The 17,685-nt window shown below is 37.9% G+C and overlaps 1 protein-coding gene across 5 annotated transcripts in view; it reads left to right on the top strand.

Annotated features, from left to right (window-relative positions):
• Positions 1-17,685, top strand: part of Ccser2 (coiled-coil serine rich protein 2) — a 122,835-nt gene that overhangs the window by 61,199 nt on the left and 43,951 nt on the right. For all 5 annotated transcript variants that reach the window (XM_038348460.1, XM_038348461.1, XM_038348464.1 and 2 more), the window contains exon 6: positions 14,558-14,753. In XM_038348460.1, coding sequence (XP_038204388.1) covers positions 14,558-14,753 — 196 coding nt within the window. The remainder of the gene's footprint in view (positions 1-14,557; positions 14,754-17,685) is intronic.

The following is a 17,685-nucleotide window of genomic DNA, read 5'->3' as shown; positions in this document are numbered from 1 at the left end:
CATATTGTAATGCAAATAATAAAACTGAGATGAAGAAATGATATAAGGAAAACATGATCTTTTGTACCTTTAAGATAAGAAACAAAGTTGTTGCTAAGGGTCCTTGTAGAAAAAATAAAGAGCAAAGCTTGACCTGTTGTTACATACAGTGTGCATAAGATGGAGAATTTGTTTCTCCTGGATTTGTTCAAGACAAATTTATCCAAGACAAATACAGAGTAGTCTTGCGAGTTCTAAGAAAAGTACTTTGGACATACACTGGACAGGTCCTGAGTGGCACAATAACTTTCTTAATCCTTCATCAGCATGTTTTTCTGTCTAAGCTGAACAAATTCTATTCTAATAAAGTATCCTTTTGTGGATTAATAAAAAATGGGGTCCAATTAAAATCTTTTGTTGGAGTAAATAAATAGAAGGATAAGATTGTGCAGTCAGGAAGAATTCATGCAGTAGGTAGAGATCATGCTTCTCCCTCTGATCTTGCTATGTCTTTATAACAGTTCTTTAAGCTGTGGCAGGTGTGTGAGCGAAGTTAGCAACAAGCGCTTCAGTGTCAGTTACTTTTGCTTCCTGTCGCTACAAACCTAACAGAAACAGCTCACAGGATAGGTTTGTTTTGATCCAGTTTCAGAGACCTTGAATCCATCATGGCAGGGTAGTCATGGCAGAGTAGCTCATGGTGTTAGCAGCATGTGATGGGGGTTCCTCACATCACTGCAAACCAGCAGGTGTAACCTTCAAAAGCTTAACCTTAATGGTTTATTTCTACTAGATCCCCCTTTTATACATTTTCCAGCCTCCCAGAATATCAGTACCATCTGGGAACACTCCCAACTTGAGCCTGTGAGAGATATGTTATATTCAGATTATAAAAATGCTTATTTTTAAAATTAGTTCATTCACTTAATAAATACTCATTGGTAGCCTATGTGTTGTGCAGTGCCGTAAAGTCTTATGCTGGTATGAAACTGGAGATAGTATGAGAGGTGAAAGTTGTGGATTGGTAATGAGTTCTTGGACTATTGTATTAAAGAGGAAGAATTCTGCAGTGATGCAGTTTAAGTAGACAACTTTACACTGAAGTGAAGAAAAGACTCCTGTGCATGTGTCACATGAATGTGCATGTCACATATACATAGTATACAGTCTGTGGAGACTAACATGTGGGTACTTAGCATGCTGTGTTACTGCTGTGACAATGTGTGCCTAATAAAGGATTGGAAGAGGGAAATGATGAGCATGCTCTCTGTTTGTGTGTTTTATCTAGGAAGGCACAGACTAAGTGGTTACTTTTGAATCAGTCTGCAGGACTGACTGGAGACTGTGGAGCAATAGTGTAGTGTCTGAAGGAGAGGAGTGAGCACTCAGCCTGTCACAATGGCAGTTGCAGGGATTGTGTGCTAGAGCTTGGGCTTTTCAGACACCCATTCTTCAAGTTTACCATAACTAGATTTCTTGTTGATTTGGAAGAATGAGTGATATGTTCTATAACTCTAGAAAGCAAAACTATCGTATCTGCGGTTTTCTTTTGACAAAGGGAGGCATATTTCAGCATAAAGGAGACATCATTCAGCCTATCGGAAATAGAATGGGTAGCATGGAGTTAATTGTCTCTGTCCTTAGAAATGATCCAACTGAGGCTGAGTGTAATCTCAGAAAAATTAGAAAGGACACCCCCTCTTCCCAAAAGTCCAGAACCCTAAGCTCTAATTTTCTACATATCAACAGTTCAGATAAATATAAGAATAAACAAATTAAATTGTTTAAACGGTGGCTGCATTATGCCTATTTGCTTCTATAAATTGTGATTTTGTAGAAGTTAGTGAAAGATAGCATAACATTTCCCCAAAACATGACCCACAGGTCCCCTTCAGAGGTTATAAACTTTGAGGCACTTGTGATTGTGAATTCTCAGTTTCTAGGTGGTGAGGGAGAGAGGCACACCATGTTTTTGTTCATCTGACTTAGTCAGCATAGAGTTTTCTAAGGAGTGATTGAAAATGCTGACAGTGCTGAGGCCCATAGATGCCTGGCTCAGTTTACCTTCAAGCTTCCATGTTTGTTCTGGGTTTTCCCAGCGTGCCAAAGCTGTTTACAATGATGTATGTCACAGAAAGAGACTTTCCACAGCAAGCCTTGGAACTGCCGTTTTCTGTTTTCACCCCAGTGTTAAAGAGTTTGAGAGTGCAAACCTCTTTTTTATATCAAGTGTACAGAGTCCCTCTTGGTATTCTCTAACGTGAGTACTGGCTCTCTCTTTTTTTTTTGGTGCCTAATATTTGTTATTATCATAGTTCATTATAGCATTATGTCTTAGCCATAACTTAGCCCCATTAGGGGCATTACTAGTTCAGAATTGCTGATCTAAATGTTCTCTGGTATTCACATCATAATACCACTTTTTTTCTTTTTCTCCAGTGTAATATTCCATTCCCATTTTCTCCCAAGAGTTCCCCTTTCCGAAAATGTTTATGCCGTATGAAATTCTCTCAACTCTAACAAACTTACAGCCTTGCTCTGCTTGTGGTTATCCTCCTAATGATAACAAATCTAACATTTAACTAAATGTATTTCTTTAATAGTCACATTTTTATAGGCAAGATTTTTATTTTCTAAGAGTCCTAGTATTTTACTCTTTGGAGGTGGGCGTGTCTTTGTTCTCATTCTTCATTGGCACTCCTGAATGAAGTATTTTTAAGTTGCTCTTTTGAGACTTGGACCATTTAGCTCTTTTTCATTATTCCTCTATGTATACTTTATAAAAATTGTGGCCCCTTAGCGTCCTGTCCTCCTTTATTGTAACCTCTGATACAGCCATGAATAACTCCATTGTTCTGCAAGTGATTCTTTTAACTTTTTCCTTAGCTCTTAATATTTTCTATTTATGCTATATGTCATCTGAGAACAGATAATTTTACTTTTTCCTTTTCAATCTGTATAGTTTTCTTTCTTGCATAATTGCTATGGTTACATTTTTTTGGCATGGTGTTGAATTGAAGTAGTGAGAGCCAACAGCCGTCTTGTTTCTGATTTGGGGGAAAAGCATTCAGCTTTTGATGTCAAGAATGGTATTGTTTTGTTTCGTTTTTCTCAGGCATATTTCCTTTACCAATCTGAAGACATTCCCTTCTATTCATGCTTTGTTGAACATTTTAGCTTGGTAGCCTGCTGGGTTTCATCTAATGCTTTTTCAGTGTCCATTGATTGAGATGCCTTTCCCCTCCTTTCATCCTATTAATACAGTATGTCACTTGGCTTTTAGATGTCAAACCAGACATTTATTTCTCAAACAATTCAGTTACTTATGGTACACAATTTTTACATTTCTATATGCTATGGAGTTTTATGTATCTACTCCTAAAAACTAGTTTAGTTTTGTTGAGATGAATGTGGTTTTGGTAATGGGCCATTTAGAATGAATTGGAAAGTGTTCCTTCCACTAGCATTTTTGGGAAGAGTTTGTGAAGGAATGTTACTGACTTTTAATTAGATCTAAGCTTTACTTTGTGACAATATTCTTATTAATAATTTAATATCTATTTATATTCTATAGATGCCTGTTAGGTCTTAGAGTACATGTTGCCCAAGTCTGTTGATTCCCTGTTCATCTGCTGGTTTGATATGTTTGTTACTGAAGACAAACTTAAGAATTCTCCTTCATCACTGTATCTTGTAGAGAAGAGTGGTTGCCTAGCAATAGATTCTTATAGTTCTCATTTACTTGGAGTGTCTTCTCCTTTCAATTCTCCTTTATTTTAAAGGATTGCTTTGCTAGATGTAGAATGCTTCGTTTATAGACTTTCTTGTAAGTTTTTGACCCTTGCAAATTTTGATCCCTTATTTCCTGATGAGAAATCAACTCTCATTTCTTACTTCTTCCATTTCATGTGCTACTTCCCTTGCCATTTAGAGGACATTCACATTGATTTCTTCTCACAGATTATGGCGTGTTTAGTATTGTCTCTCCTTTAGCTTAGCATCCCCTTGAACTTCTTAGATATGGAGATTGGTATTTCATTAGATTTTGGAAATTCTGATCATCATTCCAGTTTATTTTCACCACTCATTATCTCCTTCTTCTTCCCAGTTTCTGTCACATTAAGAATAAAATGAATATCATTCTTTTCTTGTCACAACAAGTTTGAAAGAGGATGCTCAAATCAGCTCTCCCTGCTCCAGGATTTGTTGTTGCTATGGCTTGTTGCCACTTTGCATTCCTGTCCATAGTGAGTGGGAGCTCCTGGTGGCCCACATCCTCAGCCAGCTTTAGGTGTTGTGCTTTGAACATTAACCATTTGCTATGTGGTAGTATCTTGTTTTAATTGACAATTCTCCAGTGATATTTTTTCAGATGCTTGCTTTCCATCCATGTGGTTTCTTTCCTGATGTGTCTAGATCTTGGTCAATTTTTAAATCGAGTTATTCTCATATTGTTGAATTTTAAGTTCTTTGTATATTTGGGATATTAGTCCTGTATCAGATACATGTATAGGAAATACACTCACTCAGTCTGTAGCTTTTCTAATTTTCTAAGTGGTGTTTTTTTATTACTAAAATTTGCAGATGATTTTTAGAAATAAAGCTGAGTACACTTCTTCCTTGGAATATGTGTATGTATGCATGCACACACAGTTCCCAAACCAAAAGTACTGTAGGGTTTTTTCCTGTACCATAGGATTTTTTTTTTTTTTGGTTTTTCGAGACAGGGTTTCTTCTGTAGCTGTTGGAGACTGTCCTGGAGCTAGCTCTTGTAGCCCAGGTTGGCCTCGAACTCACAGAGATCCGCTTGCCTCTGTCTCCTGAGTGCTGGGATTAAAGGCGTGTGCCACCACTGCCGGCTCATAGGAATTTTATAGTTGTATATATTACATTGAGGTCTGTTACTTATTTTGGATTAATTTTTGTGAAGGTCATTTCTGTTGCACATAGATATCTTGTTACTTGGTTTCATTTGTTCAAAACGTCATCCCCTATTGAATTGCCTTTGCTACCTTTTCAAAGAGGGGGTGACTGCATTTATGAATCCATTTCCAGACTGTATTCCTTATTTTCCTGTTTTCACCTTTTGTTCACCAATTCCATCCGATTGTGATTATCACAGCTTCAGATGGGAAGTTCCAGAAAGGGCAAGTGCCAGTTTTGGCTGTTCTTTTCTTACTCATGGGATCATTTCAGTCACATCCACAAGGTAACACCCTAGAATGTTGATTAGGATTGTTTCAAGTCTAGTGTTTAAAGAATAAAATTGTCACCATAAAGCATGCTTATTTAACTTCTACATGGAAGTTAAATTTTTTAAATTTTTTAATGGTGAGAAAAAAGATTAAATTTAAAATCAAAATTGTGTCTTAGGGAATAAAGAAAAATAAACCTCTCATACCCACATATATACTCATATACACAGATCTGCACCAGCCAGGCTGAAGTACAAAGTTATAAATCCTCATAGTCAAGGTACTTTGAAAGTGGGGAATAATAAGAAACTAAATTATTGATATGCATATAATTTGGGAATATCCCTTTAAACTTATAATAAATCTTTGGTAATGTAATTGGTTTTTTATTTAGGTTGGTGGGTTGGTTGGCAAGTGATGCTTCAAATTCAATTTGGATTTCCAAAACAAAGATACCATTTAAAGCTTTTCTTTCTCTAGCTTCTCTAAATCCTATAGGCTTTTCCTCTATTTAATTGGCTGACTTATAGAAAATAATAAATAGTACTGGTGTGTAACATAAAGGGGCCTGCTTTTTGGGGTTTCTGTCCCGCCCGGTACCCCACAGCCAGCAAGCACCAAAGAAATCACACAGAGTCTGATTAGATATAAGCTGATTGGTTCATTAGCTCAGTCTTCTTATTAGCTCTTGTAGCTTATATTAACCCATTATTCTTATCTATGTTAGCCATATGGCTCCATACCTTTCAGCCGGGTAAGTTACATCTTGCTTCTCGGTGGTCTGGGCTGGAATGGGAGGAATGGGCTTCCTGCTTCCCAGCATTCTCCTGTTCTACTTCCTGTCTCGTTTACCCACCTATACTTCCTGCCTGGCCAATCAGTGTTTTACTAAAATACATGATTGACAGAATGCAGACAATTCTCCCACACCACACCACTTTCCCTCTTTTTTTTTTAACAAAGGAAAATACTCATAGTCCATTTTTTGGGAATGTGGGTGTAGTATTCCAGGCTACTTCCTGCTAGTTGGGGGTGCTGATAATCTTAAGGGGACCTAAAGAAAATTTAGAGTTATAATCAAGTCCTGACTGGAGTATCCTATGAGTCTTGATCCTCTCAGGCAGCAGTCTTGAATTCGTTCTGGATGTAGAACTCGGACGTCCAGGCCATCTGTTCCTATCAGAGATTTCTCTCAGGTGTTCTTCCTTGATCAAACCTGATTTTTCTTAACTCAGTATGAATTCACAGCCTCTCATTTTCTCTGGAAACAAAAGCAAAATCTCTTCTCCAAAGTAACATACCCTTTGACTTCAATTTTGAAGTCAGTGTATTTTCAGAATACCTATCTTGGATTAATTCAGCAGCATTTATAAACAAATATCTTTTAGCAGCTGTTGCTCCTTCCTCAGCATTCAAACAGTTCAAAGAGAGCATAATAGCATACAGTATCAAGATTCTCTGTGTATTTTCCATTTTTATGTGACTTTACTTTAACCTCTATTTCTTTTATTTTTACTTTTACTTTTTGAGACAGGTTCTCTGTATATCTTTGTCCTGGAATAACTCTGTAGACCAGGCTGTCCTTGAACTCACAGAGATCAGTCAGTCTCTGCCAGCCCAGTGCTGGGATTAAAGGTGCATGCTACAACACCTTGAACTCACAGAGATCATTCTGTCTCTGCATCCCAGGCATTGGGATTAAAGGTGTGTGCTACCACACCTTGAAGTCACAGAGGACAATCTACCTTTGCCTCCCAAGTGTTGGGATTAAAGGTATGTACCACCACGCCCAACTACTCTCTTTCTTTTTTATTTTTAAGGTAACCTTTAACCTGCATATATTTTTAACACATTATAAACCATTTAGAGGTTTTCTTCATCTTTTAATCTCTCTTTACTGTATATCTCTCTCTTTCTGACCACATGAGTCTTTATAAAGAGTATTAAAGATGTGGCTTTGACGACTAGATCCAGCCCATTCCTTAGCTTTTCAGCCTCATTTTGGAGTTACCGGCTGTAGCCAGGTTTATCGCCACAACTCTATGGCCTTTCAAGGTCCCTGCCAGCTAGCAAGCTTCAGCATTGTGCTTGCAAACCACACGAACCACCTGCCTGAAAAAGTCAAGAGTTTGTCCTGGCAGGACGGCCCAGAAAACCGGCATTTTAAAACAGCGCAGCTTTTTTCCTGCTACGGCTGAAAACCCGAAAAGCATGTGTTCAGCTTTTCATCAACACCGTTTAAGTGTTTTGTGGCAGGAACTCTTAAAAGAGCTGCAGGGTTTTGCAGCTAAAGCTGAGTCAGGAAGCCTCTCTTAGATGAGAGTGCTTGCTTGCCTCTAGCAAGCAGAGGAGACCTGAGAAATTGCTGCTACCAAGAAAACATCCTTTATTCTTTCCCAAGCTTTCTCAGGCTTTCTGTGGATGCAGTTATCCACATTGGGCACCATCCGTAGTGACGAAGCGAGCAAGCCTGCTTTTCGTCCTGTCCAGTTCCCGCATGGCTAGCTTTATGCCTGAAATAACAGCACACAAATTGTATTCATTTAAACACTGCCTGGCCCATTAGTTCTAGCCTCTTACTGGCTAACTCTCACATCTTGATTAACCCATTTCTATTAACGTGTGTAGCACCACGAGGTGGTGGCTTACTGGGAAGATTCTAACCTATGTCCATCTTGGGCCGGAGCTTCATGGTGTCTGCCTGACTCTGCTTTTTTTTCCTCCCAAAATTCTGTTCTGTCTTCCCTGCCTACCTATGTTCTGACCTATCAGGCCAAGCAGTTTTCTTTATTAACCAATGAAAGTAACACAAAGACAGAAGACCCTCCTACATTATTTCCCCTTTTTCTGTTTAAACAAAAAGGAAGGCTTTAACTTTAACATAGCAAAATTACATATAACAAAATTGACCTTAAAATCTATGCCAATGCAAATTATTCATATCTATATCATACACTGGTGCTAATGGGCATTTATTTCTCTTTCCATGCTTCTGTAACTCATTATTGCCCTCATTCACATCATTACTGGTTGAATTATCTGCCACCCTGTGACTGCTTATAGATTGTATGAGTCACACACAGCTGTCATAGATTGTGGTCATATCAGAGTCGCTGGTCTTTCATTTTGCTGTCGTCTGATTCTACTCCTAGAAATCTGTGACTGCTGGCTGGCTTGTGCATAGCTGTGGAATTAATTATACCTGTTGAAGGACAGTGTGGCGCTGTTGGTAGAACTTCCTTTTTTCTCATGCGTTTTTTTTTCTCTCTCTTTATTCTTTTGCTCCTGAATGTGAGCTTTTCTCCTAGAAAGTGAGTTTTAGCTCCTCTCTGTTTCCAGGATTCTCTGTTATAGGTAAATAGTATCACCTCACAGTTTATAAACCCAAAGACTGTCATCATATTCCTGCCCTGCAGATACCCTTTAGTGAGTCCATCACACGCCTGCTTTCTCTTCCTTCCATGTCTGCTGCCTCCCTGCCTTAATGGTTATGTCTGTGTTTCCCTCCAGTCTTCAGATGTTTCACTGGTGAGCTATAGTCAGATGGTTTGACAACAAAACACAATTATAAAGTCAGTTTGTGGATGTCCATATTTTCACAGTTGGTAAATGTAAATGGTTATGATGACTTCTTGTGGCTCACTTGATGTTTGTGTTCCAAAGGAAGTTGGAAATTATTAATAGTGTGGTTGTAACTTGGTTTTATTATTTACTATATATCATGTAATATTGTAAACACTTCAACATATTGCTTTATTTAATCATTGTCCAGCCTAGATAAGTAATTATGTTACTATCCTCATGAATTTGTAGGCAGGAAAAATGAAGTGCACAGAAACTATGTCACTCGCCCTGTATTACACAGATGATAAACAGCAGCATAGACTTACAGCTCAAGATCTGTGCAAGTCATTTAAAAATGAATAAATAAAATATGACCCTGTTTTTCAAGGGCTTATATTTTATTTAGTATTTTTAGTGACTGTTGTCAGCTTGAATTTGAATCCAAATCCACGGGCAGGCTCTTTCATGTGCCTTTTCTAGATGGCAGATATTTATTCATATGTCCCATTAGTGATGAATGCTTCTTGACTCTAGAAACTCCCGAGTTCCATGTGTGAATGGCTCTCATCTCTGTGAGCCCAGTGTAATCTTGATGATCATACTTGATTGTCATGCTCTGAAGAGCTGATTAGTCCCCCTTAGTATTTGTCCTGTCTAGTCTTTTTTTACTCATGTGGCAAAATCATTTACCATAGTATGGTTTTTAATAAGGATAATTTTTAGAATATCTTTAATTTATTCTTTGACAGTTTCATACATATGCCATGTATCTTGGTCATATCTACTCCAGTACTCTCCTACCTACTCTGCCTGGATCCCCTAACACTCCCCCACCTAACTTCATTTCTTTTCCTTTTCTTCCTCCTCCTCATCCTGTTCTTTCTTTCTTTCTTCTTCTTCTTCTTCTTCTTCTTCTTCTTCTTCTTCTTCTTCTTCTTCTTCTTCTTCTTCTTCTTCTTCTTCTTCTTCTTCTTTTTCTTCTTCTTCTTCTTCTTCTTCTTCTTCCTCTTTTTTCCCTTCTTTTTTGTCCAGCTAGTGCTGTTGGCATGAGCATGAGTGTGAAGCCATCCACTAGAACATTGGCAACTTAACACCAGCCAAACCTCTAAAGAACAATGACTTTACTTCCCCCATGTTCATCAGTTGCAAATAACTCCTTAGTTAGGGGTGCAGCCTCATGAGCCCCTCCCCAGTCTATACTGGAATGTTGACTTGTTTGGTTTTGTGCAGGTAACCATAGCTCCTGTGAATTCATGAGTGCTGTGGTCATGCCATGTCCAGAAGACAGCATCATTTCACAGCACTCTTCTCCATCCTCCAGCTCCTGCATTCTTTCTACCTCCTCTTCTACAGTACTTCTGAGCCTTTTCAGGGTTGGTGTGTATGTCCTATTTAGAGCTGAACACTCAACAATCATTCCCAGCACTGTGACCAGTTGTGAGTCTCACATTGATGCCACTCACTACAGTAAGAAGCTTCTCTGAGCAAGGGTGAGAGGAGCAGTAGTTTATTGATGTTAACAGATATTTGGAAGGTAGTTTGACTACATGTTCATCTAGCAAAACAATCGTAATAGGTTCTGCCCTGTGACCTCTACAGCCATCGGCTTTTTACCAGATTTATTGCACCAGGAATGAATTCTCCTCTGTGGAACAGGCCTTGATTCCAATTAGAAGGCTGTTAGCCACCCCATAACTGTCAGGCACTGCTCCAGTGGGCACATCGTTCCTGACAGGTCAGTATGTTGGTATTCAGGGCCTGCTATTGATTAAGTCCACTGATTAATGTTATACCCTAGTAACCCTATGTACTACCAGGGAAGACCTTTCCAGGTTAGCTCCAGCTTGTTTTTTGTTTTTTGATTTGTTTTGTTTGTTTGTTTTGTTTTTTGTCCTGCAACCAAAAGTGTGGTGTGTCTTCAACAGTAGGATCTTGCCATCATTTATAGTGTGGAAACAAGAATAATGGTAATTAATAGCCTTTATTGTTTGGGGAACCTATGCAGCCTCCCTGACTCACAGGGAGATAGCTCATACCTGCCACTGAGATTTTCATTTAGTAACTCATTTCTTCTTAAGGAAACATTACCTGCTGTCTTAGTTAGGTTTCCTATTGCTGTGAAGAGACACGCATAACTTTGGAAACTCTTATAAAGGAAAAACATTTAATTGTGTTGCTTATATTTTCAGAGGTTCAGTCCATTATTATGGTGAGACATGGTGGTGTGCAGACAGATGTGGTGCTGGAAATGGAGCTGAGATTCCTACATTTTGACTTGGAGGCAACAGAAAGTGGTCTGTCTCACTGGGTGTGGCATGAATATATATGAGACTTCAAAGCTGGCCTCCGCAGTGACACATGTCCTCCAACAACACGACACCTCCTAAGAGTGCTCCGCCTTTGGGGAACCATTTTTTTCAAACCACCATCCACACATGATATCTCCATCTAAATTCATACCCACCCCCCACATACTTACAAAGTAATGGGCTTCCATACTGCTTTTTAATGTATCCTTTGATTTGGTTAATCCTTGTAAGTGGAGACTGTACTTTTCAGAAACTGTATTAATTAGATCACTGTTTGGCCTATTAGCTCCGCCTTCTTTTTTAAATATTATTTATTTATTATGTATACAATATTCTGTCTATGTAGATGCCTACGGGCCAGAAGAGGGCACCAGACCTCATTACAGATGGTTGTGAGCCACCATGTGGTTGCTGGGACTTGAACTCAGGACTTTTGGAAGAGCAGGCAATACTCTTAACCGCTGAGTCATCTCTCCAGCCCCTAGCTCCGCCTTCTTATTAACTAACTCTTACATATTAAATTAACCCATTTCTTTTAATCTGTGTATTGCCATGAGGTGGTGGCTTACTGGAAAGGTTCCCAGTCCTTCTCCTTTGTCTCTCTAATTCTGCCTACTCTCTCTCTATATATCTTCCAGCCTGGCTATATTCTGTCGTGCTATAGGCTGAAGCAGCTTCTTTATTAAATAATGGTAATAAAACATATTTGTAACAAACAGAGGGGAATCCCACATCATCTTCCCTTTTCTGTCAAAATAAAAAGGAAAGCTTTAATTTTAACATAGTAAAATTACATATAACAAAACAGGTATCAAACAAGAATTACAGTTAAAATACTTTTTATGAGTCTAAAGTTTCACATAATTTATCTTTTATTGTAAATAAGGAAAACTATAACAATTTAGCCTTCAACTCCATCAAAGACTCCAGAAGGATATAATATTATCCAGGTAAACAAGAATTGCATTGCAAGCAACGTCCAAAACCCTAGAATTGACAGAAATATCTAGCTACCTGAACAATCACCCAAAGTTCTTCTGTAATGTTGGTGCCTCCATCTTCAGCCTACAGGCCCATAGTATCTGGAATACTTTTCCATGAAGCAGGGAATTTGAAGATCTGTTCTGTCTTGTAATAGCAAAGTTCATCAGTTGCTTTCTTCTATGTCCTGCAGAATGTCTGACAGACTCTTTTATGAAGCAGGAATCCTAGAGGATTGTCTCACCTTCTTTAGACAAGTTCAGCAGTTATTTTTCTGTGTATTGTGGGTGTGTACTCTAAGAGTACAGTACTGAGCTCCATAAACATACCTGTAGTAGCACCTCAGGTAATCAAGGAAGTGTCCGCAGAAGGAAATATCAGCAACTAAAGACAATGAGTAGTTGCTGAGATGCATGAGTGGAGGGAGGCTGCATGAGTGGACTAGCAAGACCACTGGAAAAGATGAGAATGTTATTTGGAAATGAAGGACACTTTGTAGTATGCTTTGGGAATTGAGCGTAATTAGCTCTTGAGAAGTGTCAGAGAGAGAGAGAGAGGTTTGGGAAAAGAGGTTGAAGAAGAAACTTTCTTCTTCAATCTGTGGCGTCATAAGCTATTTTGAAGATTCTCCTTTTACTTTGAACCATTACCCTTTTCTCTTTTCCCCTGTGAAGCCTTAGCCTTTCATTTCAAACTTTTAACTTCCTACTTTAGTCTGTCCTAAGACTTTGCTACCCTAGGAAAATCTCCCAGTGTGTTGCTTATTCTCTCAGAAGTGCAGCTATTTTCATGTCTACTACTTATTTGCTGGGTTTTTCTCTGTTTTGTCTTAATTCTTGTTAGTTTTTCACTGGTAAGATATTTTTCATTAGAATGTAGTCATAGGTGGGTAAATTATACTAGCTTGCTGATGTGTGAAATCTTAAAATTAATAATTTAAATCTTAAAATTAAAAATGAATGAAAAATATACATAATCATGGCATCAAATTAAGGTATTATTTATACTACTGTAATTCCTGCCCTTGGGAGGCAGAGGTAGGTGGATCTCAGTGAATTCAAGGCCAGACTGGTCTACAAAGTGAGTTCAAGGACAGCCAGGACTATTACCATTTGAAAGAAACAAAACAATATATATATATTGTTTATGAATGGTTTAATAATTTATAAAAGACTTTTGCCTTGGATTTGGAGAACATCAGTCCTGAAATTTGAATTAGTAGTTACAGAGAAAAACAATCTTGTGAAAATGTCCTACAATAAATACGGCGAGTTCTGAGTTCTGGGAATATTTATTGAAAAATAGAAGCTTAAGTAGATACCCTATTTTTCTCTTCATGGTGGATGAAATCCAACATACTTATTTTTACATATTTAATACACAGAATTTAGCTTCATTTCTAATATGTGTCAATGGCCATCATATTGGACAAGTAATTTCTAAATGCACTATGTTAAATATGTAGATTTCATGTGCTTGTCATACTTTAGTAACTGTCTGGGATCACATGCAATGTGGATATAGTAACTTTTAAGCTATCAATTTTAGTTAATACATTATATTTTACATTCCCATAAAATATATCACCCTTAGTCTTTCTCTAATTTTGCATGGATATTATGGGATGAAACTGAAGAGATATTTAACATTTTATATTTTAGTTTTTGAGATGGGTTTTGCTTTGTAGCCCAAGCAGACCTTGTTTTCCCATTCATCTTGCTCAGGGCCATGATTGCAAATGCAGATGTCTACAGCACATCTAGCTTCAAGTTTAGGTTTTCCTGTAGCTCATGATGACCTTGAATTTAACCTTGAACTCCTAATCCTCTGGCCTTTACCTCCTGAGTGATGGGATTATAGGACTGTACCAGTTTATGTGGTGGTGAATCAAGCCCAGAGTCTTGTGCTTGCTGGGCAAGTACTCTATTCATGGCTCAAAGTGTAGATTTTGATTTTTTTAAACTGTAGTTTGAGATTAGGAAATGCATGGTATACATCAGATGCTTGTAAAACCTTGCTTAAACTTTTACTAGTAAAAATAATTTTTTGGCAGTATTAGAAAACAAAGAAATAACTTCATCAGCTTTAACTGGTGGAGCACTGAAGAGATGATAGTTTAAGCATGTGTTTACTTTGGGAGCTAATGTGGCTTCATGACTTAGCTGTGGATCTAGAACAGAGTGCCGTTTAAGATGCTGCTCCAAATCAGAAGAGAAGACCTTTACAGAAAAAGCTGAGCATAGTTCTAATAGTTAGAGCCTTGCTAAAAGTATTTTCTTTTTCTTTTGGCTCTTAGGGAAGCTTTATTCAGCCAGTGTGTGAAATACATGAAGTGAGTGGGGTTAGGCAATCATGGAAGATAACAGTTTTACTAAGGCTAAAGGGATTGTATTTTTCTCCTGGGACTGAGATGAGTGCAAAGGCATTGTGGAACTGATTTGTAAAAATTGCTACAATAATGTTGTACCTTTCCTTTTTCTTTCTTCTTATATTGTATATCTTTTCCTTCCTTCTTCCCCACCCTTCCAGAGGCTCTCCTTATAGAGAATCCCCTTTGGGTCATTTTGAAAGCTATGGAGGGACCCCCTTTTTCCAGGCTCAGAAGATGTTTGTAGATGTGCCAGACAACACAGTTATACTGGATGAGATGACCCTCCGGCACATGGTCCAGGACTGCACAGCTGTAAAAACACAATTACTCAAACTCAAGCGTCTGTTGCATCAGGTGAGTGTGTAATGATTATTCCAACTCCTCCTTTGTAATTTGAACAGATTGGCTTTCTAAAAACGTTACTTGTGTTCCTAACATGTTCAGTTTCGGGTAGAAACAAAACCTATAAATAGTACATGCTTTGAGTTCATCTCCAATACCATATGACGAAAGAGAAAAAACATAGAACTCTTGGTAGAGAGGAAAGGAAAGCTTAACATTGACAATACTTCTATTGTAAGTTTCCTGAAAGATTAGAATTGTAGTTGTTTATTGAAAGTCTGTTATCAGAAATATACTGACCATTCAGTAACTAATGTAATTTCTACTTAATGGCAAACAGGATTAAGTTGATTTGTGTTTGAGACATTGAGTACCTGTTTTCTTTAGAAAGTCTAGACCCATAGTAGCAATAGGGCTTGAATAAAGTCACAGGATACACTGATGGAAAGTCTCAGATTGTGATGGATCTACACAGGAAAGAGAAAAAGACAAGATCTCCTGAGTAAAGTGGGAGTGTGGGGTTCACGGGAGAGGGTAGAAGCAGAGAGGAGAGGAAGGAAGGGGAGTGGAGAAAAATGTATAGTGAAACAAACAACAAAAAATAAAAGAATACCTTCTTTGTGTGAATATTTAGTGTTAACAGATAAAAAAGAAATAGAATAACAATTTTAAACTATAGATAGCTTTTATGTGGTTTTAAATCTATTTCTTTGCATTTGATAGTCAAACCAAATTTAAAAACTTTAGTTGAAAAAGAACAGCATGACTTCTCAGTTTTCTGTCTGGGTTTCCTTTCTCAGGATGCCTTTGCATCATATTGACCAGGATCCAAGTCTTGGAATTCCTGTGGCCACCAAAACCAGACTCATCTGTCTGCTCAATAAAGGCTAGCTGAAAGTAAAGCTTGGCTCCTAATAGCTGACTCTTGAGAGTAACAGTTCTTAGGAATGTATGTTGTATCATAATTCTTGGTTCTGGTTTTTCTGAACTATTGTGGCTATTCAATACCCGTAGAAGCTTTTGTGTGCTAAGCCTGGGGAAAAGAGAGTAGAGAGCATCCTTTTGGAATCTGTGATGCTTGGACTCCTCCTAAGCATACAAGGATGGGATGGTGGAAATGTTCAGAAATAAAGATTTTGACTTAAATAAACTGTAACTACCAGATAGGCTTTGCTCCATAGGGTTTCTCTGCTGGCTGATCTGGAAGGAAGGTTTTCTAGTCATGAGCTTTAGTTCCAACGGTACAATGTGGTAGAAAGGATAAGACATAGCTAAAGTACACTAAATACCTTTGGTGAGATAGTCATTGTTTTAGGGTATATTCCTCAATGATTAAGCATTATTAAATATCAGCTGATAAGACCAGGTCATAATGATCCATTCCATCAATAATGAAGTGAAGATGATAACTGAGAGAAGAGGTGATGAGTATCTTAGGGACTGAAGAACTTGATATATGTGAGGCTGTGAAGCCCTGAGAACTTCTTTTCTCTCCCTTGAGTCTCCAAATGTTAGGGTGTTCACATTTAGCACACAGACTGGTTGTTTATGTAGTGAAATCAAAATTGTGAGGTTAAAATTACAGAATACTTTTTGGATATCTTTAGATATATATCTAGTTACAAGATAAATTAAAAACTGACATTTAAGATTTCATTTAACTGTCTCTTACATTTTTCCTTCAATTCAAAAATGCTTATTATTATATTTCTATGAGTAACATGTATATAACCGTGTGACTGTAGGTGTGAGTGTGTGACGATGTCTCTGTGCCGGTCAGAGGGTCACTGTCAGGAGTTGGCTCTGTCCTTATCACCATGGTTCCAGGGAACAAACTCAGATCATCTTTACTTCCTGAGCCAGCTTGCTGCTGCCCCCTTTTAAATTTACTAAAATATTACCATGAAGCCTATAAATTGTTTGTAAAGCTCACATAATATGTGAAGGCTTGATGAGAAATATGAAATAGATCTTTATGTGCTTTTTGTACCTGTCAGTCTATTGTATGAAGAAGATACTGACCAGAGTTTCTGTAGCTCTGTTATGTATGACTTTATTTTGCCATAGTCTGGAGCAGTATCTACTATTTCCTGGATGGTACATAGTCTTTTGCTTGATACATGCCCTCAGTTTGCTGGGGTATATCCTTAATTTATTTCCTAACAGAAGATGATGACACATTTTAATTACTTCATAAAGAAAAATCTTTTTATTCTGTACTCATATTTGATTGATAGTTTATAACTTTGAAAAATTTGGCTAAAGTTAAAGAAAGAAAAAATAGAAGATGTTGCTTTTCTAAGATCTTGCTTTAGCTCTTCTGGAGTATACTACAGTCTGACCCCAATTTCACTGTATTTTGTCTTTTTTAAATCTGGCTGTGTGTTGGTGGCACACACTTCAGTCTCTGTATTTGGGAGGCAGAGGCAGGCAGATCTCTGAGTTTGAGGTCAGCCTGGTCTACAGAGTAAAAAAATCTGTTCTGTTGACTGAGGTTTCTGTCCTGCCCAGTCCTTGTTCTGCCCAGTTCCCGCAGTTGTTAAGTCTCAAAGAAATCACACAGAGGTCTACGTTAGTTATAAACTGATTGGCCTAGTATTTCAGGCTTCTTATTAACTCTTAGAACTTATATTAGACAATTATTCTTACCTATCTTAGCCACATGGCTCAATACCTTATTTCAACGAGGCAGACACATCTTGCTTCTTCTGTGGCAGGCTCACAATTGCAGAAAGAGCTTCCTTCTTCCCAGAATACTCTTGCTTTCATTGACCCACCTCTACTTCCTGTCTGGTTGTCCTGCCTATATTTCCTGCCTGGCTACTAACCAGTCAGCATTTATTTAAAATATAATTGACAGAATATAGACGATTGTCCCACACCAAGAGATTGATGATCTTTTAATTTCGATGTGCTGTGGTTTCAAGGTGATTTTCAGTGAGAA

The sequence above is a fragment of the Arvicola amphibius genome, chromosome 12 (genome assembly GCF_903992535.2).
Source record: "Arvicola amphibius chromosome 12, mArvAmp1.2, whole genome shotgun sequence".
Classification (NCBI taxonomy): domain Eukaryota; kingdom Metazoa; phylum Chordata; class Mammalia; order Rodentia; family Cricetidae; genus Arvicola; species Arvicola amphibius.
This window is presented reverse-complemented; position numbering and strand designations above follow the sequence as displayed.